We start from the raw sequence: 22644 nt of genomic DNA on the forward strand, positions 1-22644 counted from the left end.
AGAGTTTGAAGAGGTAGTTTCAGGCTATTTTCACTCATGGTTTGATAGTTTGGTCCGAACTAGAGTTTGATTTGATCCCCCAAGCCCCCTGTCAGCGCATATTTCTTGACATAAGAACACATGTTCGCTTACATTATCCCAGTGGTTATGCCAATATTTTGGTGATGTTCCCTAAAAAGTTACAAATTTGCATAATATTTAAAAAAGTTGTATTTATTAATTTTGCTGACACAGGAACCTACAATATCAGCATTTTTAAAAATGTATTACTGTAACTAGGCCTATTGTACTCTGCTATTTCTGTGTATTTTCTGTCACAAAAATGAATAATAAAGTATTAAAAATAATAATGTCTAATAATGTAAATATTAATGTAACTTTGTAATTTATTTCGAGATATTGCAAGATATATTTAGTATAATTAAAATGAGTTATTATTATTATTATTATTATTACTACTACTACTAATAAAATACTTGTAATAAAAATATTTAAAATAAATTAACTGCAATTATCATAATAATAATTATGATCAAAAACATTTTAGTTATACAAAAATATGCCTTTTTCATTCATTTAGTTTGAGATATTACAAAATACATTTTGTATCATTAAAATAATAATAATTATTATTATTAATTATTATTTCTTAATGATACAAAAATACATCTTACAATATCCAAAAAATGAATAAAAAAGTGGCACTGCTTTACAGGAGAAACATGAAAGGAATAGTTCACCAAAACAAAAGTACTGTTTGTATTTATGCCAAAATTTTAGTCATTGTTCACCAAAAAAAACAAAAAAAAAAAACAATCTGTAGCAAGCGCGGTATTTGTGAAAGTGAATGAGGTTTGAGAACTAGTGAAGTCTCCCATGCTCCTATTACCTCATATTTTGAGACGGACTGGAATTTTAAAATCGTAATTATTAAGAAGTTGAACGTTATTGTCTGCTGTTATTGCTAGTTTATGTGGCACACACTATCTAAACACATCAGAAGATCATGGGACATCATACCGTGCCAGGTTCATGCAGGGGTCACTGAGGGTGGCTGAAGAGTTGAAGTATTCACGGGCAGCAGCCAGAACCAGCTCCACGCTGCGGCTATATGACACACGGCCGTGAGCTTTACCACGGAATGAAATGCTGACTGGAGTGTCCTCTGACCCGGCGCTGCAGTGCATCAGCTGACCCGCCAGACGGACGTTTTCCTCTCGTCCCGAACATAGCAAACTCTCCACAAACACCTGCATGAACGAGTGACAGAGATTGACAGTAAAAGAGAGAGAAAGAGATCAGTGGCGTGTAGTGGAGACCCATGGGAAGAACACGTTCAGGTGTGGCAATTAATCACCAGTCTTTAGTCAATTGCCGGCGAGACAGAATCACTACAGGAGAAATATCAAAAACTGCTCCTTCAATGACAACACAATCTCATGAGCATCTCTGTGCAACAGCTGTGGTGTTCTGGGTAATTTCAATGTTGCCTTCAGCTACATTTAGGCAGAGTAAGACATCAGCATTTTCTGTGGTTAGACCTATTTGTGTGTTCTTCAAACTGAACCAAAGTTCCCTCATTATAAAATCATAAAATCCAAAGAATAAGCATGATTAAATAATAGATAGAACTAATTCTCTATTGATTCCTGCTGTTCTCTGCACAAAATCCAATATCCACTATTTGTTGTGTGGTGATGTTAAGATGTTGTACTTAAATGATGTTTGTTATTTGTCACTGTTATAAGGCACAACTGGTGGGTTCCTGAAGTAAAAATACCATTGTTTTTCTACACAAGTAAATTGTTTTTTAATGATTTACATGATTTTACATTGATAAGCACAAAATCCCCAGTGGAGAAAATTAAAAGACATTTTACTGCAGGAAGCCAACAGTTGTGTTCAATGACAGTGATTATAACAATATAACTCCAAATCAATTTCTAACTACTAATACTATCATTCAAATGTTTGAAGTCATTTTTAAAATACTTTTATTTAGCAAGGATGCATATTGAATTGACCAAAAGTGAAAAACAGACGTGTATAATGTTACAAAATGTTTCAATTTCAAATAAATGCTGTTCTTTTGAACTTTCTATTCATCAAAGTATCCAGAAATAAAAAGTACCAACTTTTATAATAAGAAGAAAGTGTTTCTTGAGCAACAAATCAGCGTATTAGAATGATTTTTGAAGGATCATGTGACACTCAAGAGTTAAGGCAAATTACAATCACAGGGGAAAAAATACATTTTAAAATATATTTAAAAAAATTAAATTGTAAAAATATTTCACAATAATACTGTTTTACCTAATTTTTGATCAAATAAATGTAGTCTTGGTGAGCAGAAGAGACTTCTTTCAAAAACATTTAAAAATCTCATCAACCATAAACTTTTGAATAGTAGTGTATAAATATAAAATGTATGAAAATTTAGCAATAAGCTGTAAATCAATAGTTTCATATCTTACACAATGCTTCACAGGATTGCAGTTCATGTATCTGGCTAAGAGAGACATTTTGCATTAAGGGAACAATCAAATTCAAATCAGCTAAACAAAGTACCATTACTGGGGACAGATATTAAGACAGCTGATGAGAGAACTCAAAAATCAACAATTCTTCCCCCACCACTGGTGTGTTTACTGCATGTGTGTGCTGCAAAACCTGAATGTCATTAACCGTGGCCCTTGGGAGTTTCATATGGTCTTTAGAAATATAATCTGCAAGTGCTTTAATCTGTCTGCATTAGAGAATCCAATATCTGCAGTGCACATTGCACCTATAACCATAACACGGTTAACTCCCAACACCGCACAAATGAAATATCAACTCATGCTCGGTCTACGAGCCAATGAGCCATTCCTAATGCACACCCACAGAAGTGAGGCAGAGTTTAGAGCTGGTTGCTGAGGTTAGTGTAAGTTCATTAGCTGTTTAGCTATTGAAGAGATTTCAAAGCAACTCTGCAGCACTCTGTCAAATGGACCCAGACGCAGAGGGAAAATGGTGAGAATGCCAATTTCCGTAAAACTACATCAAGTTCTTTAATTTTCCTCTCAGAACTTTCAATTTACTGTTCGTCTGGGATTGTCTTTCAGTAGCTTGGAGAAAAATACAGTGCAGGATCCCATACTGACAGAAACTGGGTAAGAGCAATTCGAACAGAGTACAGGTTGAAGTATAATTCTCTTTTGTCATTGTGTTTTTTTTTTTCTTTCTTTCTGGTCACAGGGTGAGCAGCTCAGAGTTGAGAATGAACACCTGACGGCAAGTTCAGTTCGGCTGTTCTGCTCTTGATTGTGATGAAGAAATCGATAGTGATGAAAACACAGCCTCGTTAGAGAATGCCGCTAAATTACAGAGCAAACAGACAAAGCCCACCGGCGGCATCAGACTAATGCGCAGCCTGAGACTCTTTCACACACACATACAAAAGAAGATAATGAGAAGATAGACAATGTTGGAGCTGTGAGGCAGAATGAAATGGTTAGAAAAGTAGAGTGAAAAGATCACAGGAACTTTACAAAACACACAAAAAATAATAAAATAAAAACAAATGCTGCAGTAAGTACAGAAAAACATAACAGCTTTGTGACAAACCAGACAAGTTACAACAGTAAGATTGAAAAAAAAATTCTAAAAAAAAAAAAGTATAAAATATGCTACAGTATATATTATATTATATACAACAGTTCTTTCTGGTCCTTGAATCTGATTGGCTGATAAGCGTGCGATATTAGAGTGATAACAGAACTCGTTTCACCGTTTGTATCACTCCGTTTGCCGTATTTCTCACAGCGAGTGTCATGGCGGACGGTCAAATCCACTATAATTTAAAAATAATACTGTTTTTGTGTCACAGAATGTAGTTTTAAGAGTTTTTTTAGGCGATAATGTACTTGTTTAGAATTCAAATATGCGGTGTGCAAGATGTGAGCTCCAGGGCGTCAGCGGCCGTTCAACGCTCATGAACCCGCCGAGAGCAGCCTCACCTCAGCCAGATTTTCTGGAATTTGCCGCTGGCTTTGATGTCTCTATAGTGGTTAAACATGAGATATTATTTGTTTTGGGTAAATCTAACGGGCAGTCTATGGTCTCATTAATCTATTATTTGTTCCAGAGCAAATAGTTTTGACTGAGAGCAAAATCTCATCACGTTATATTTTATGTAACTTTAATGCTGTAGCTATATCAGAGCACTGCCTTTGTGCTTTTGACTGAACTGACTAGCAACTTGATGATGGCTGTTGTTGTCGTTTATTATTCAATAAATAATATTTTATATAAATAATAGTAGTATTTAGTATTGGGTAGTATTTAGTATTGTGTGTGTGTGTGTGTGTGTGTGTGTTCGTGATGGTGATTTTAGTTACATTGTTCCGCCATTAGATGGTGACTGAAGAGACTGTTTTACAAGTCAGCGGTAAAGACTTTTACATTGAAAGAGACTGAAACAGAAGTTATTTTTACTTTTAATAACAGCTGATCAGACGCAGTTAACAAATGCACTGATCAACGCTGTCATCAGAAATCACCCTTAACAGATGAACGAATAGTACGACAAAGAAATCGCTTTCCTCAGCGGACATTCAAACTAATGTTTTATTGTGAATATGAGATTGAGCTGAAGAATGAATGCTGTATCAGATGCAGGTAATCACACTCGCTCAGTCCATCTCTCTCATAATACTCTACTCTATATAATACAGTGAGCTTTTAATAAAGTAATACAATAAGCTTTTAAAGAAGCAACTCAACATTCCTTCATCTAAAGTAATGTTTTCGAATTAGTAACGGAGGCTTGGGCTCAGCTGTTAAAATGTCAAACTGAGATCTGAATCCGTGGCGGAAGGAAGTAGTTTTGCACAAAAGAGGGCTTTAAAAGACACTCCGTTGTTGTTTCTTAATTCTTTACACACTCATGCCGTCAAACTGCTGAATAAACGCAATATCACACTCGTAGACATGAGATATGGCTGTATATCGGCACGGCTGTGATTCGGCCGTAGGCACGAGGTCGCAGGTAATCACAGCGTGTGATATTGCTTATATATTATATTATATTTGTGACGAGTGGGGGTGGGGCCGAGAGCCGTGGGAACGGAGTGAGGCCGGTGGAGTAAATGCTAATGCGCGACACCTGCGCCACTCACCGGTCTCGAGTCCCACGGAGGAGCTCCGGAAGGATAAAAGGAGGAGTGACGACAGTGTTGGACGAGAGAGGACCAGGCCTGGACTTTATTTTGTGTTTTGTGTGCGGCAGTCGTCCGCGAGGGGCTGCTGCTTTACTTTCATTTTCTGTTTGTTTATTTCATTAAAGCGTTTAAATGTTCGCCGGTTCCCGCCTCCTTCTTCCCGAACTACATTATATTATATTATATAAGTGTTGTACCTGATGGCAAGTTTCTGGCTCTAGACAGGTATAAACATTCTGCTGCATGTCCAGGAGATCTTGAAGTAAACTTCTCCACACTGTCTCACTCACAGGAGGGTTTCTGAGCAAACAACAGACAGTAAGACAGGTGCACACAAGTGCTGTGGGAAATGCTAAGGTGGCCGTGTGTGTGAGTGTGTCATACTTGCGTCCTGTGTGACGGGTGAGTCGGACCATCAGCTGGTGAGCTTCCTCTTTGCTGTTCTGACTGTTCCTCACGAACGAGATGGGCTTCTGGAGACCGTGTTTCTCCAACACCTCAGCAACACTAGTGAGCGACAGAAATGTAAATAAAAGTGCATAAACCGTTAAAACTGGCTTACAGTATTTGTGAAGCCCTATAAAACAATGCTGTACAAATATGCATGTCTCTCTCTGTACACTACACAGTTCAAAAGTTTGTGAAGTTTTCGAAAGAAGTCTCTTGTGCCCACCAAGATTGCTTTATTTAATCATAAATACAGTAACATTGTGAAATAGTTCAACTGCAAAGAACTGTTTTAGTTTGTAATATATTTTAAAATGTAATTTATTCCTGTGATGGCAAAGCTGAATTTTTAGCAGTCATTGCTTCAGTCTGCAGTGTCACACTGACCTTCAGAAATGGCCCTCAAGAAACATTTATTATTATATCAATGTTGACACCAGTTGTGTTGCTTAATATTTTTGTGGAAATCATAAACAGCATTTAAGAACAGTAACATTATAAATGCCTTTACTGTCACTACTACTGCAGAATTTTACTGGATACTACCAAGTGACATGATTTTGCAGTAAAATAGTATGATTGGATGCATAGCATTTGATATACACAAAAAAATACAATTTTGCTGTCCTAAATATGCACAATTATACTGTTCTTAGGATTTTATTATGTGCATATTATGAGTTTCGACCCACCAGTTAAAAACCTCTGTGGCAACGTACATCAGAAGCCATCCCTAACCAACAGCTGCTCAGAGAAGCCAAGAACAGACAGAGGTGTCTGAATGAACCTCAGTGAGCTGAACTGGTGCCGTGTCTGGCTGAGATGCCCTCAATAAATGAGGATGTACTGTCCCTTGGGAGCATCTAGCACAGATGTTTTTGGTTTCCTTCCTTTCTTCCTGTCTCACACGCCTTCCCTCATGTCTCATTCTTTCTCTCTACAATCTGCTAGAGCCAGAATTTTTTTTTCTGTTTCACTTATATATTTTTGCGCTTCCCTCTCTCTCTCTTCCCACTCTTTTTAACTCCTCTCTCCATCTGTGTAGCTCTTTAAGTCTTTTCCAGTGATCATGACCTGCTCCTGAAATGGCTGCTTAAACATGCAAAACGTTTTACCTTGTAATTGTATTTTGTTTTTGAAAGCTTTATTTTACTTTACAACATTACTAGTGCAATGACTAGTGTTAATCGCATTAATGTTTATATTTTTCTCATGATGTTATAATGGTTAAATGATAATGCAATATTAACAATATCATCTCACACACACACTTATATATATATATATATATATATATAAAAAAATACTGTAATGTGTGTGATAAAATGTATGCAAAATTTACAGTGATAAACGGTGTACTGCAGGAGAGTAATGTGTTAATGTCCAATGTCATGTGAATAAAACAATCAACATATTGTCTTCTAAAGCCACTTTTTGTAATGTCTACTTGTGATCATTAGAGAATGTCGACATTGATTGATTTCTTTCAAAACAGCAAAGAAAATCCGGTTTTGATATGCCCTCTTTATCATTCAAACAGAGAGCAGGGGGGATAAAAGAAAACACTGGCAAAGACACAATTCAGATACAAAGAGGGGAAAGGGTAAATCTTGAGAGACTGAGAAAAACGAGTGATAAGTTAGAGAGCAAACAAGAGAAAAAGAGTGAAATTAAGGCTGCAGCGACTGCGCCCTCCCAGGCCAGTCATAAATATCTGAGAGAGAGACTTTCATCATCCTTTCCTCCAACAGAATTCTAATGGATCTAAAGGAATGTGTCTCTACGGAGCCATTACAGGCTAATCACGTCACATGAGCTGAGATTGACACACACGCAAACAGACGCAAAGACAAAAACACAGAAATACATGCAAACATGGTGCAGCATACAACATGCATACAAACATGCTTTCTTCAGACAGGCAGAACTCAAATGTTTTGGTTTGTCTGACTCAAATCAGTTTTGGTTTCTTGTAGTCTGCACAAACAAACAAATAAATGAATAAATAAAGCCCAGTGTTTATAAATCAGATCCTGAATCCAATCAGATTTTTTGGGAATGTGTCTCAGTCAGCCAGGCTGAATTTCAAGTAGTTTATTTTGTCATTCAGGAAGTATTGAGTATGGAACATGTCCGAATACACTCATTTCTACTCCATCTTTCCTAATTTAGCAAACTAACTGACGTTGTCTACGTAGTGAATGGCAAATGAGTAAATGAGTGAACACTTCGGCAGGTTTTGGACAGTATATGCATGAATGCGTAAAATGCCTCGGTTCTCTCATGTGCTGCATGAGGGAGATGTCATGATGGACGTGAGCAGACCAAAAATGTCCCATTTTTCCATTCTCTCTCCCCACAATGACAGCTATTCTCAGTAGTTATGTGAGAAAGTCTTTTGACACTGTGCTGAAGCTTACATCATTACACACTGAATACTGACTACACCAGCGGCTCTCAAACTTTTCAGGTCACGTACTCGTACCTCTGATCAAATCAAAACATCCAAGTACTGGCTAGACACAACAATGATCTTTTCATTTCCATTAGCCTTGATTGCCGAAGTGCTGTGAGAAACATACACATAATGCTGCATTCAGATTAATATCGTTAATTCTGCAGTTCAGATAAACATGTTGCTGTAAGACCCTAATAAGTCCTTTGACTGGCCCTTTGCAGATGTGTGGAAGGACCCTACCAGAAAACATACATGCATCACAATAATGACATCTAGAAAGGATTACAATGTATTTCTGTGAGTTAATATGCAAAGTTTGCAATCCAATTCAAACACATAAATAATAAATATAGCCTACTCTGGAATATGAGGTAATGTGACCAATCTGTCATGAGGTGTTTGAAACAGACTGGTTATGTAATTGATAAGATACTGTGCTCAGAGTTGAGTGATGAATCCAGCATTTCAGAGTCATAATGAAGGCCCCTTTTAAAAGCATGAAGTCATGAAATCAACCTGAGGTCAAATGGAATATCTCGCCTTTTATATTGATTCACATCTGGCATTCTTGAACTAATAATGTTGGCAAGGAAATACAGTTTTAAATTTATAAAGCTATATTAAACTAGTAAATAATTTAGAAATTAGAAATATAATATTGAAAAAATAAATACATGATATAAAATATTTAAAATAATATAAGCAATGTATAAAATTAATATACACACTACCATGCAAAAGAGGCCAGTATGATTTGTTTTAAAGAAATTAAAAATATATATTTTTATTCAGCAAGGAGACATTCATTTAATCAAAAGTAAGAACAAAGACATTTGAAATATTACAAAAGATTTCTGTTTCAAATAAATGCTGTTCTTTTAAATGTTCTATTCATCAAAGAATCCTGAATGAAAGTATCACAGTTTCCAAAAAACAGTAACTGTTTTCAATATTAATAATAAGAAATGTTACTTGTGCATAAAATCTGTATATTAGAATGATTTCTAAAGAATTGTGTGACGCTGAAGGCTAGAGTTATTGCTGCTGAAAATTCAGCTTTGCTATCACAGAAAAAAAATACATTTTAAAAAATATTAAACAGAATATTTTATTTTGGTAGCATTATTTCATAATATTACGGTTTTAGTATAATTTTCATCAAATACTTTTTAGCTTTAGTGAACATAAGAGACTTCTTTCGAAAACATTTAAAAACCTGACCAACCAAGTGAAAATGATGAAAGACTTTAATTACACTGAATGCTCGGTCATGTGTCAGAGACACCGTAGAGTGACATATCTGCTATGCATATAAATGCAATTATAGCTAGATCTAAGTTCAGAGGATAATTTATACCATAGCAATATATCGCCAGCCCTAAAACCGATCTATGGTAAAACATTAAGGCATTAAAGACCTGACAGTATGACTTTCTATAAAGCTGCTTTGAAACGATGTGTATTGTAAAAAGCACAAATAATACAAATAAATTTGGCTTGACTCGACTCATTCGGTCTCTTCTTACCTCAAGTGTTTCTCAAGAGTGTCCACCTGGTCATGCAAGGCTTTTGTAGTGTCGGTCTCTGGTCTGGGAAAGAGAGAGAAGCAAACAAGATCAAAGATCAGCCATCTGAACACACACAGACTGCATTTATCGAAAGTCACTTTCAAGATTTTAACCTTCCATTATCTAATAATGTCATCAGGTCAGTGCTTCGGTATGTCATTCATTCTGGTTATAAGCTTTTATATTTGTTCCTCTATGAATTCTAAATACTTGTTTTCTATTTGATCACCAGACAAGGTCAACACACACTACAATAGCAAGTGGGCTAGTTAGCATTGTCCAGTTAGAATCTGCTGGCAGATGTTTTAACAACACTATCTGGACCCAAAAAGCATCTTTCTTCACAGACAGCCATTCAACAGTAGCAGAATATTCTGACTAAATAAAATTGTTTGCTAGATTAACAATTAAGCTGCAAATATTTAGTTAAATTACTGACAATATTTTAGCAGCTGAACAACTGCCATTGAAATGGAACAATATAATCCTTTTTTTAGGTTTGCGTTTACATGTTTTTTTTTTTTTTTTAGGTGGGCCCCTTATGTGAACTTGAGCAGAAATCATGTGCAATTCTGCTTGAGAGTCCGGTTGCCATGGAGATAATGTATGAATTGCAAAAAAAATAAAAAAAACCTTGTTGCTGACAAAACTCAGACTTCTTAGGTCTAAACTAGACTTGATATGTTTGCAATATTTCCCTAGGCACTTTCCAAGTTTCGACATTTTACTAAAAATTTTGTTGCATGTTTTGTCGTAGTCTCTTTGTCGCAGCTCTGGAAAAACCCTAAAGCATTGATCCCAGGATAACAACGGAAGTGTAAAAACACATTAGGGTCTTGCAAAGGTACAGAGAGATTTTACAGCAACAGATTGACTGAAAGTGAGAATGAGAAAAAGGCAGATGGCATTTGTAGAATGTATCAAAATAGTTTTTAGCAGAACAATGTCGAACCCTCAGGATATAACTAGGGCTGCACGATAAATCACATGCGATATTTAATGCGCATCTTGTCAGTAAAGCCTGTTCTGTAATCAGCAGTAAATCTCCATCACGTGCGTGTGTTTTCACATGGAGCAGCATTTACTACACAGAGCCGTTGTTCACTGACACTGACGGCTTTACTGACAAGATGCGCATTAAATATCGCATGCAATTTATCATGCAGTCCTAGATATAACTGACGCCAAATTTCGCATATCACATTATTTTTAGTGTAAATGTGTTATTTTGTTGCCCCACAAGAGAAATCAAGTGCTAGAAAAACACCAACCCTTTGCACAAACGCTAACACTTCATCTACAGTCCAAAGACTGCAGAAATGTATATTTAATATCAAAATATGCGGATGAGTGACAGGCCTCTCAGTCTCCAAGACATCTAAAGGCAGCAGGGATATAATAAGGAACGCTGAGAGGTTTTGAGGGTTCACACTTTGAAGGCAGAAAGACACACGCTGTGCTAATAATGAGCTAATCAGGGGCTTACTGACAACTGTGCACACATGTGCTAATTGTGTGTGTGTGGCTTTTGTGACTGCAGTGCCAGAACAAGTTTTGAAGTTGAGGGACCAGTTCTAATGACCAGCTTTGGAACCACTTTGTATGAAGTGTCTTTAATTACTATGTACTAACATTTAAACTAATCATTTGATACAATGCTCTTATTGTGTACATGAAAGTTTTACATTGTACTTATATTTTTAAAATACCTGCATGTAATTGAGTCCGTAATTTCTGCATTTCTACATCTATACTTACACTCCTGACACAACCCCTACTCCTTAACCCCTTAACCCATGGTGAAACCTAAACATACCATAAAACCAGTCCCAAACATTACCTGTATCCCACCCCAAAAGCAGCAAAAGTGTTGGGCAATACAGCATGAAGACACCAAGTATTTTTTTGCTTACATTTTTTTTATCATTTTAAATAATAATAATAAAAATAAACTTAAATTAAAATATAAAAATGTAAATAAAATTAAACTAAAAAAATAATATGCCCAACCATTTAAAAGTATGAGGTCAGTAAGATATTTTAATGTTTTTGGAGAAAAAAAAAAGATTCTTATTTGGCTGCATCTACTTGAAGTTGTGAAATATTACAATTTAAAATATCTATGTTTCTGTTTTGATATATTTAAAAATGTAATTTATTACTGTGAGGCAAAGATTTTTTAGCTTCAGTGTCACGTGATCCTTCAGAAATCATTCTAACATGCTGATTTGGTGCTTACGTAAAAAAAAAAATTCTTATAAATATTAGTTGAAAATGGTTGTGTGGAAATTGCAGAAGTGCTTTTTTCAGGATTGGTTGATAAATAGATGATTATTTGATGAAATCTTTCGTAAAAATGACAATAAAAAAAAATATATATATATATATAATTTGATCAATTTAATGCATCCTTGCAATTTCTTGCAAATGAAAACAAAAATATACAGACCCCAAACATTTAAATAGTAGTGTAGAAAATTACCATCACAATTTTGAGTGAAAGACTGAATCAAAAAATGTGTTCCCAGTTGTGTGAGCTCACCCATATCCTCTCTGTGGTAGACATTCAAGTATATCGTAGCAGAATGCAAGCTGGTCATCTCTCTCACAGCTGTAGATACACTCTAATGCCACGGACATAAGCTGATCCGAATCTCCAATGACTTTTGGATGACACTGCAAGTAAAAAAAAAAAAACACATAATAATTGGTAATGTGTAAATTACTCGCAAAACCTAGTAAAGAACCGCCCTATATAGCAATTATGAGGATCATTGGCTTTTTAGAATGTCTTTATGATGCTCAAAAATGCTGTATAGGGAGGTTTTGAAACAACCAACTTGTATGCCTATTTAACAGAACATAGCTTTGTATATACTGTGTATGACCTTCATATGGTGTTAATATTCAGCCATTTGATCGCATCTCCTCTCAGCCAATAGTAACTCACGCACAGATGCACACACAAGCACACTAAAAATCATGTTAGTGTGGATTAGATTGGATTTCATTTCACACAACATTGAATGTGCGAGGCTGATTCACAGACACACACAAACACAAAAAGAAACACAAACACACATGTACGATCTCATACACCTGATTTCTCTCCAACCGCTTTTATTAATTTCCTGTGAGGGAAATTGATGCCTCAGATGTGTAAGCAGGTCATAAATTTTTATCATGGCCTTGTGAGACAGCGTGTGTGTATGTGTGTGTGTGTCTGAAGGTCTTTTGTGGCTTTGGACTCAGAATTGGAATGGCATCCCTCTTTTATTAGTGTATCTGTGTGTGTGTGTGTGTGTGTGTGTGTGTGTGTGTGTGTGACATATCATTCAAATTACTCACATTTATTCATTTAGTAGCTGCTTTTATCCGAAGTTACTCATTAATGAGGAAAAGCACAAGCAATTTATCATGACGGAGCAACAACTTTAGTAGTGCCACACTACTGAACTTTTAAATCAGTAATTCAGATCAGTACACAATAATGTGACTTGTGTACTTGTTCTGTTATGCTTGTGAGGTTCAAATTTCTGAAAGTGTCTTCACAGCTCATACATGGGCCAAAAATGTCTTAAGTAAAATAAAGTGTCCAAAATGTGTCTATTAGGAATAGGAAGCATTTATGATTATTGTATCATGGATTATGGTATGGCCTCAGGACATCCTCATAAGAGCATGTGTACAAGTTTGTGAGTTGATTTATTGGCCAAATTTATGAGCTAAATTTAACAAAAACTCTGGGGAAATCTAGGAACACCCACAATTGGAAAATAATAATAGATAATAAAAAATATACTTTATAATAAAAATTATATATAATAACATTTATAATACATTTAAATTAAATATTATATATAAAATTATAAAAATTGGGTAATTGTATACAGCAAGTAAATAAATACATTTATTTATTGTATAATATATTCATAAAAACTTTAGTTAGTTAGTTAACTTTAGTTAAACATTAGTTGAATGTTTATAAAACTGCCTTTGTTTGGACAGTCAAGTACATGTAAGTGGTTTGGCTTACATCTGGCTTTGAGTGCTGGAACATTCTGAGTGGGAGTGTAAGATCATCTTTGGCCAGGGTGACCAGATATTCTCTGAGCAGAGCAGAGGCAGAGCCCACCCGCTGTCCCTCACAGCGGTGCAGAAACGGGACCATCCATTGGAATGAATTCCTCACATATCGATCCTCACTGGACTAAAACAGAAAGCAGTCATGAAATCGGTAAATGACAGCGTCTTCTGTTCACTCACAATATTTTAGGCAGAAACACAATACAGAAGTTTTAAAGGAACAGTTCATGTCGTTCCAAACCCGCATGATTTTCTTTCATTAATAAACACAAAACGAGTAGTTCTGAAGAATGTACTGGTTTCTGTTTTTCCAATTTCAATAAATAAGACAGGAGTATCAAAAAGCTTCAGAAAGAGTGTCCTTTTGCATGAAGAAATCATTCAGATCCTTTCTGAAGTGGTTTTTATCTCCTTTTATGTTCCACAGAACAACACGAGGGTGAGTAAAAGCTGACAGAATGTTCATTACTGATTGAATTAAGTGTTCCCTCAGAAAACATTAAAAGTATCACTAGTAAACAGATGTGAAGATGGCGATTCACCCACTCACAGCATTTCTCCTTAAACGAGCAAATGAGTATTAAATCATTTTTAATGAAAGCATTAAATCCAAACAAGCCCGCTGGATGTGCTTATTGCAGTCGTAATGAGACCACCCCTGTAAACACAAATCTACAGACACTCACAGAATCTCTCATTGTCTCTAGTGCTCCTCAATGGAAAGAGCTGCTTAAATATACAATATGTATGACTGCTGAGCCGCGAAACGGGTGATATGAGGTGTTTACAGTGCAGCTATTGACACTTCAGACAAGAATAAAACATTATACTATGTCAGTACTACATATAGTCTGCAGTGATAAATGTGAACATAATACAAGTGAAGGAGGCTGTAGACAGCAAAACAAAGAGCGCACAGCCTCAAAACATACATTTTTCATGAGCAGGCGGAGCTTGTCAATGTCCCTGAGCTGCTGCAGCTCCTTTAGTGTGAGACTCAGGTCACATGACGTCTCGTACACCAGTGTCTCCATGGTAACCAGGTCGTCGCACAGCACCTCCAGCCCAGGAATGTTCTGCTCTTTTCCCAAACGCACCAGAGACAGGGCACAATCAACCTGTGTGGAGCAATCAAAAGCATAAGTAATCTAATAGAGATGCACAACATAAATATGAGTGAAGTAAAAAATGTAATTAATACAAATTCATATCTTCTTAATATTTTATTTAATATTTTTATTAATATTTTGAATCAGTTTTTATTTTATAATTTTTCATTTTTAAAGATTTTGTCAATTTTAGTGGTTTTAGTTTTTTTATGTCTATATTGTTTTTATTAATTTTTTATTTCAATTTTCATTTTTGTTATTTTATTACATCAAATTAAACTACATTAAAATTAGAAAATGTTTTGCATTTAATTTCAAGTAACAAATATCTTTTTTGTGATTTTAATTTTAGTTTCAGTTAAAATGGCTAGCATCATTCTACTTTTATTTGATTTTTTGGACATTTTACATCATTTTTATTTTTATAAATAAACTCATGTGGGAATAATTATAAGGAAAAAAATGAGCCATTAAAAAGATCTTTCACCATCATTTAATGATGAACACACTGCTGGCGTCTTTGAAAAAACACAGAAATCCATTAAAAGAGTGGGTAAAATCTTTTAGTGAAAATCTATGAAAACTGTCAGATCACATCAAACAGAGATGCAAAAATATAAAAGACTGACAAATAAAAGAAAGTATGTTTGTTTGTTTATGATTTAACGCCATGCGAGCTACCTCGGCTATATTCATGGCGAGAACGAGGTTAGTTAAGTTAATACGTTTTTTAATTTGACCTTAGATAAAAATTCTAAAACTAAATCTGGCCTTACTTCATTAAAAATCTTTCCATAAAAGTCAACAGAAAAATAATGAGTTCTGACAGACTTTAAACTATTACTATCCATCAAAATATGCGTCAAAGATAATGGATTCTGGCATAAAGAACATAAAGGAGGATCTTCACCCGCCAACAGAAAACTATGGGTTAGTCTGAAATTAATAAAAGAAAGAATGCTACAAGTAAAAATCCCCTAACAGATGCGTAAAAAGTAGAACCAGTCGATGAAATCCAAAGCGCCTCAGCAGCCCATCAATACAGTTCAAATCATGAGCTGACGATTGGCATTCCTCTACCAGTTGACAGGCAGAGCATGGAGCCAATCAATAGTGGATGCCTGCATAGAGGAAATGATTGCTGCTGTTTTCTCACCTGGTAGGAAACCCTTGACATTGATTAAGTTAACAAGTTAACAAGAGCCAAACACCTCCGGAGCAATGCTGCCTTCACAACAACATGATACAACACTCCTATTACGAGCAATGCTGCTTAATAGAACACTAAATCAGGATTACAACCAGTACGTATATTTGCCTTACAAACAAATGATTGCAAACAGCACACATTTGTTTATGCACACCTGGCTTTGGTTGAACAAAGTATTGATCTGTACATGCACAAACGTCCACCAAACAGGCAGGCAGAGCTCAGATGAACAGATCTCACACCCTTTTATTACACTAGATTTCTTTTTTTCTTTTTTTTCAATAGGTTCCCAGGCGCCGCCCATCCTCGTTCCCTCACTTCACATGTCAAGCTCTCTCAGAGCAGCCCTTTCTCCTTGCTTTAACCTCTGTCCTGACAGAGTGATGTCTCTTCTGCTCTGCAGCACTTCCTGAAACAGGCTGCGCCTACAGTTGAGTGATAGCAGTTGTCATAATGGTCATATTCAGTGAGGACAAAAAGTTCGAGACTAGTCAAACAGCTAAATTCAAATTCTTGTCCTAAAAAAGAAAATTATGGACATACAGGCCGAAGACCAAAAATGTTTCCTTCAAATAAGACTTTATTTGGAATAACTAAAGTTCTTCAGGTGGGATTACTGCCAAAACATCTAGGCTCCAATGACTTTCAAACTTAGAAAATATTATTTAAAATATTGCTCAATAGATAACTTTTGTAAAATATAAGCACATAATACAGTAGAAAGTGCTTATGAACACATAACAAAGGACAAGCTGTCATTAAAGCAAAAGAGAACAAAAACTAGGATATTATGAAATGCATGTTCACTTTTCAATTTAACTGCACTGAAAATCTTATGCTTAAAATACACTGATAAAAATGATTCTGTGGTGAAGTAAATACTATGGAAAAACAAATGTAATTTCTACATTAAATAATTTAGTTGATCTCTACATGCACAAACATTTTGCCATCGTTCTCGGCCGTTCTTCCCTTCTCTAAGGACCAAACAGGCAGGCAGAGCTCAGATCGCACACCCTTTTATTACACTAGATTTCTTTTTTTCTTTTTTTTCAATAGGCTCCCAGGCGCCGCCCATCCTCGTTCCCTCACTTCACATGTCAAGCTCTCTCAGAGCAGCCCTTTCTCCTTGCTTTAACCTCTGTCCTGACAGAGTGATGTCTCTTCTGCTCTGCAGCACTTCCTGAAACAGGCTGCGCCTACAGTTGAGTGATAGCAGTTGTCATAATGGTCATATTCAGTGAGGACAAAAAGTTCGAGACTAGTCAAACAGCTAAATTCAAATTCTTGTCCTAAAAAAGAAAATTATGGACATACAGGCCGAAGACCAAAAATGTTTCCTTCAAATAAGACTTTATTTGGAATAACTAAAGTTCTTCAGGTGGGATTACTGCCAAAACATCTAGGCTCCAATGACTTTCAAACTTAGAAAATATTATTTAAAATATTGCTCAATAGATAACTTTTGTAAAATATAAGCACATAATACAGTAGAAAGTGCTTATGAACACATAACAAAGGACAAGCTGTCATTAAAGCAAAAGAGAACAAAAACTAGGATATTATGAAATGCATGTTCACTTTTCAATTTAACTGCACTGAAAATCTTATGCTTAAAATACACTGATAAAAATGATTCTGTGGTGAAGTAAATACTATGGAAAAACAAATATAATTTCTACATTAAATAATTTAGTTGAGGCCAGAATAAAAAAAAAAAAAGTAAATTCTTTATCAGTACTCAAATCAAGCTTGTAGTAATTAAAGTTTGAACTTATAAGTATATTTTACTTGGAATTGTTTGTTATGCTTACAAATGGTGTTTTACTGTTTTTGAGTTGTATTTACACTATTTTATGGTGGCTTTTGCTATTAGGTTTGGTAACTTGCGGTTTTGTGACATCTGGGGTTCATTTTCTACTCAAAATGACCCATTCATACACAAACACTAGCCACGGATTGTTACTGTCATTGTATATTGTGTACCAAGTATTGAGGTCTCTGTGTTTAGTTAGGTATTAACTATATTGTGTAGACATACTATCTTAAAAAGTGTAACAAGCTGTCTACTGCCTTGTTTACTTAGATGTTTCTAAGTAAACCATATGCTTTAATAGCATGGCTTTTTTCAGTGCTACATTGTTGAGAGTATAGTTTACAAACAATGATTGAGTAAAATGTACTTGAGTATTGCAGAGTAAACTTCAAATGATTAAGTAGAAATTACTCAAACTCTAACTTGCCAAGTAAAATTTACTTATTTTTACATAACTTAATTTTATACTTAAATTTACTTTAAAATATGTGTGCAAAAACTCGCACAAGAAAGATTAAGTACATTTTACTTTTTGTTGTTTGTATAATTTATAATGACAAAAAAAGTACTAAATCAGAAGAATGCAAATTAAAAACATATTAAATCGGGGTCTCACACTTTTGGACCCCACTGTAATTGCAGCTTTTAGTAAAATAAAAAGCATTTGCCAAATTGTGGAAAATCAAGGTTTTTTAGAGTTTCTTTTAGAGCTGTTCTTTTAGAGATATGTATCTTTAAAAAGCATTAAAGTAAGAAAGAAAGAAAGAAAGGGAAGGTTGGAATAAAAGTACGAAGGAAGGAAGCAAGAAAGAAAAAGACAGACAGAAAAAGACAGACAGACAGACAAAAGAAAACAGAAGGAAGAAAAGAAACAGACAGAGGGGTTCAGAAGCTCAGTCTGGTCTCATAATGGTTCAGATATCTCTCCATTAGGAGCGCCCACAGTGGACAGCTACAGTGTTATCTAGTTCCACATTTGATCCACAACACTAACAGCCCTCTGGGACAGCAGTAACTGTCACTCTGGAAGGAAGCAAATCTTCTGTGAGTCAGATGTGCATCTGTATGTGTATCTGAGGAGGTTGTTTGTTTTTCAGCCGGGTAAGGTGTCAGTCAAGCGAAAGTGCAAAAGAAAACGGTGTGCTTTGATATGTGTTTGACTGTCAGTTTCTGTCAGCATGTGCACTTGTGTACCTGGCGGGAATTGCTCTCTATGTCCTGTGCCCTGGTCAGGTACCATTCAGTCAGCAGTGTGATGGAGGGTTTAGCGCTACGAAACCTCTCTAGTTCTGGTTGCTCCTCAAATAAGAAGTGACAGTCATCCACTGGGTTGGGCTCCACCACTCCTCTAAAGAAAAGAACACACACAGTCATCAGTGATAAACAGAGATTTCAACCACCACAAGCACCAATGTGATCTTACCTGCACTCAGGAACTTCACACCAGTCCAGATCTCTGTGTCGGCTCTCCTCCCAAGGAATGAAAGCCAAATGACCCTTCTTATCCACCCTAGGAAGAAAGAAAGAAAGAACATAAGAACAAAAAAATGAACCAACAACAGATTGTTATCAGTAACTAAGAAAGGTTTATGCAATCAATAATGAAGCACAAAGATTAAAAATTCTTGGTCAAAATAGAAAATTCTGGACACGAACCACAATTAATGGTGACTTTTTGAAGACAACTGAAATATCAAGCCACTAACTAACTAACCAACCAACCTAACTAAAAAAAAAAAAACTAATCACATTTTTTTTGGTGATTTTCCGAAGACAATGGAAACTTCAATAGATCAAAACAAGCCACTAACGAATTAAGTAAAATTATCGGTGTCCTTTCAAAGACAACTGAAAGAAGAAGCCCATAACTAAGTAATCAACCAACAAACTAACTGATCAACAAACAAACAACCTAACAAACCAATTAACCACAACTTGTGTCTTTTCAAAGAAAACTGAAACTTAAGTAGATCAAAAATAAGCCACTAACTAAAATTACCAATGTCCTTTCAAAGACAACTGAAACAGCAAGCCACTAACTAACCAACCAACAAACAATAGAACAAAAGAAGCCACTAACTAACTAAAATTATTGGTGTCCTTTCAAAAACAATTAAAACAGTAAGCTAATAACTAACGCACAAATAACCTAACTTACTAACCACAATTTTGGAGTAAATTTTTTGGTGTCAAAGACAACTGAAACTTAAAAAAAAAAAAAAAACTTCAACTAACCAACTAACAAACTAAATAACTAACCAACAAACTAAGCAACCAACCACAATTATTGGTGTCCTTTTAAAGGCACTTAAAAATTTTAAAGCCTGTTGAGGACCAACTCTAAAGTAGTTCTATACTAACATACATTTCACAAGAACACTCTCAAACTAAAATGTCAGAAATAACAAGCTGATTCTGAAGTTACACTGAAAAAAAACACATTTCAGAGATGACAAAATGCTTTAGTCATCGGAGTTAATGTATCTGGCTCCACTGAGCCCCTTCTTAAGCTGAGCGACCTCCGTTAGTGGGCTGAAAACATACTGAAAACATACAGAAACGGCAGATGGCGAGAGACTACTGGTACGGCGAGAGTCCTGCAGCAGCAGCACTGTTAGCGCTCACAGGCTGGGGAAGAGTAGGAAACCGGCCTCCAGCTGCTGAGCTGTGATGGATGTTCACTGCAGAGGCGACTGACCTCCATAAGAGAGAATGGGCGGAAGGAGGGTGACCGAATCCAATACACTAAATCTATTCTGTCACCCCCATTACTGGAACATTAGGGGTGTTGCAAATGCCCTTACTCTGTGTGTCTCTCTCTTAACACACACAAACCTGTCCACTAAATCAGTGCACGCCCATACACCCATACAACAAAGCGTGTTTAACCACCTACCTAACAAAAAACATTGCTAGATTGCAATATGTACAAAACAGAGCAGCACAAGCTCTTAGCAAGTTCCCATCTCAGTGTAAACGCAGGTATAGAAGCTATTGCCTGTTTCCTCTGTTTTGATACTTTTCGTGTATATATTTCGAGCGAGCAATTACATCAGTCTTTCATGTCTGGGTTCTGAGGGTGTCAAAAGAGACAGCACAATTTTAGAGTGTGTCATCGGCGAACAAGATCTGTGCGAAATCCCTAAGGATGTCTTAACAGACGCCACAAAAGTGTTCACCATATTAGCACTTCCAAATCTGTAAAATCTCATTTCTTCTAGCTCAACTATGAGGTGAAATGGAAATTAAGGCTAAACTGAAGTCTATTTTTAAGACGGCTCTCAAAACATGCTGTTGTAAGTAATTATGACAAATCATTCATGTAATACTACGGATGTTACATACAGATGTCTGCCACACGTGATAAATTGCTCATGAAATACACATCAAGCTTAACGGAGTTTCTAAATTAAACCGCTTTTTCCCCATTTCGGAGAAAGAACAAATGGCACTGAAAGCAGTGGGGCAGCACAAAAATAAAAGTGTGAAAGGATGAACTTGCTGGTCACCTAGGTGGCTGCTGGTAACAGAGACGTCAGTGATTCAATCTCAGCGACTGTCTTGGGATATCTGATGTTTGACATTTAAGACATCTGAGCTCAAGATGTGTCTGCTCTTAAATATAATGGCTCAGTTACACATTATACTAGACTCACATATCTGAGGTCTTTCGGAGAAAGCTCCGATATGTCTGTCCTGAAGATGTAGGCTAGTCCCTGACTTTAATCACCTCCTCACTTCAGGATATTGCAATAAATCTTTCATTCTGAAGGAGCTGAAAACGGAACACTCAACCAGGAAAAATTCTGTCTGTCAATATATGAAACATACTGGAAATGCAAACAAGAAACTGGAGTTAAATAAGCAATAATACATAATAAATAAATTTCCCCCACACTTTATGGACTTGAAATTGTTTTTGTTGCTGAACTGCAGTATTATACTGGTGTTTACGTTTATGTTGCAAGGACTGACAGTATTTCACTTGTAGATCACATTTGATGATAATTAAATTAAACAAAGAATGCACATTGCTTTTATTAAATGCCCCATCTAGGTTTGATTTATTATTAACTTACCCATAAAGAGGGTCTTTCATCATCATTTACTGATAAATGGGGGGCTTTTGTGTATGTCCGTTCAATTAATTGTTTTATTTTAGTACACTATACATACATAATACAGAAAATTAAAACATCAAGCTGAATAAATGTTAATGTTAAACTTAGAATTAAAAATTAACTACAAAAAACATTTAATCACACATTTGATGTATTAACTTTGTCATAGTCATACGGACTACCGTTCAAAAGTTGCTGTTTTTTTATTTTAAATGAACACTTTTATTCAGCAAGGATGTGTTAAATTGATCACAGGTTATGCAAAGAGTCCTTTTAAAAAAATCATCACGGTTTCAAAAAAATAAGATTAAAGGGGTCATATGATGCGATTTCAAGTTTTCCTTTCTCTTTGGAGTGTTACAAGCTGTTCGTGAATAGATAAGATCCCTAAAGTTGCAAAGACTAAAGTCTCAAACCCAAAGAGATATTCTTTGTAAAAGTTAAGACTGGTCCATGCCCTCCTAAAACGCCTCATTTAAACACACCCCCAACATGTCTACGTCACGATGTGGGAAAATTTGCATAACGCCACCCAAATGTTCACGCAAAGAAAGAAAGTGTAACTTTGATTCTCGCTGTAGTATTGTTGCCGCCGCCATGTCGTGGAGACGCTGTGTGTTTCGTTGTG

At 35.8% G+C, this 22644-nt stretch overlaps 1 protein-coding gene across 2 annotated transcripts in view; it reads right to left on the reverse strand.

The window, feature by feature from the left end:
• nbas (NBAS subunit of NRZ tethering complex) overlaps positions 1-22644 on the reverse strand; it is a 145995-nt gene that overhangs the window by 95810 nt on the left and 27541 nt on the right. For both annotated transcript variants that reach the window (XM_016536040.1, XM_016536039.1), the window contains exons 22-30: positions 19319-19405; positions 19090-19243; positions 14693-14878; positions 13711-13884; positions 12217-12350; positions 9633-9695; positions 5586-5708; positions 5399-5501; positions 1021-1250 (exon numbers count right to left, since the gene is read on the reverse strand). In XM_016536040.1, the coding sequence (XP_016391526.1) occupies positions 1021-1250; positions 5399-5501; positions 5586-5708; positions 9633-9695; positions 12217-12350; positions 13711-13884; positions 14693-14878; positions 19090-19243; positions 19319-19405 (1254 nt within the window). The remainder of the gene's footprint in view (positions 1-1020; positions 1251-5398; positions 5502-5585; positions 5709-9632; positions 9696-12216; positions 12351-13710; positions 13885-14692; positions 14879-19089; positions 19244-19318; positions 19406-22644) is intronic.

The sequence above is a fragment of the Sinocyclocheilus rhinocerous genome, unplaced genomic scaffold (genome assembly GCF_001515625.1).
Source record: "Sinocyclocheilus rhinocerous isolate Xijiao unplaced genomic scaffold, SAMN03320098_v1.1 scaffold605, whole genome shotgun sequence".
Lineage (NCBI taxonomy): Eukaryota > Metazoa > Chordata > Actinopteri > Cypriniformes > Cyprinidae > Sinocyclocheilus > Sinocyclocheilus rhinocerous.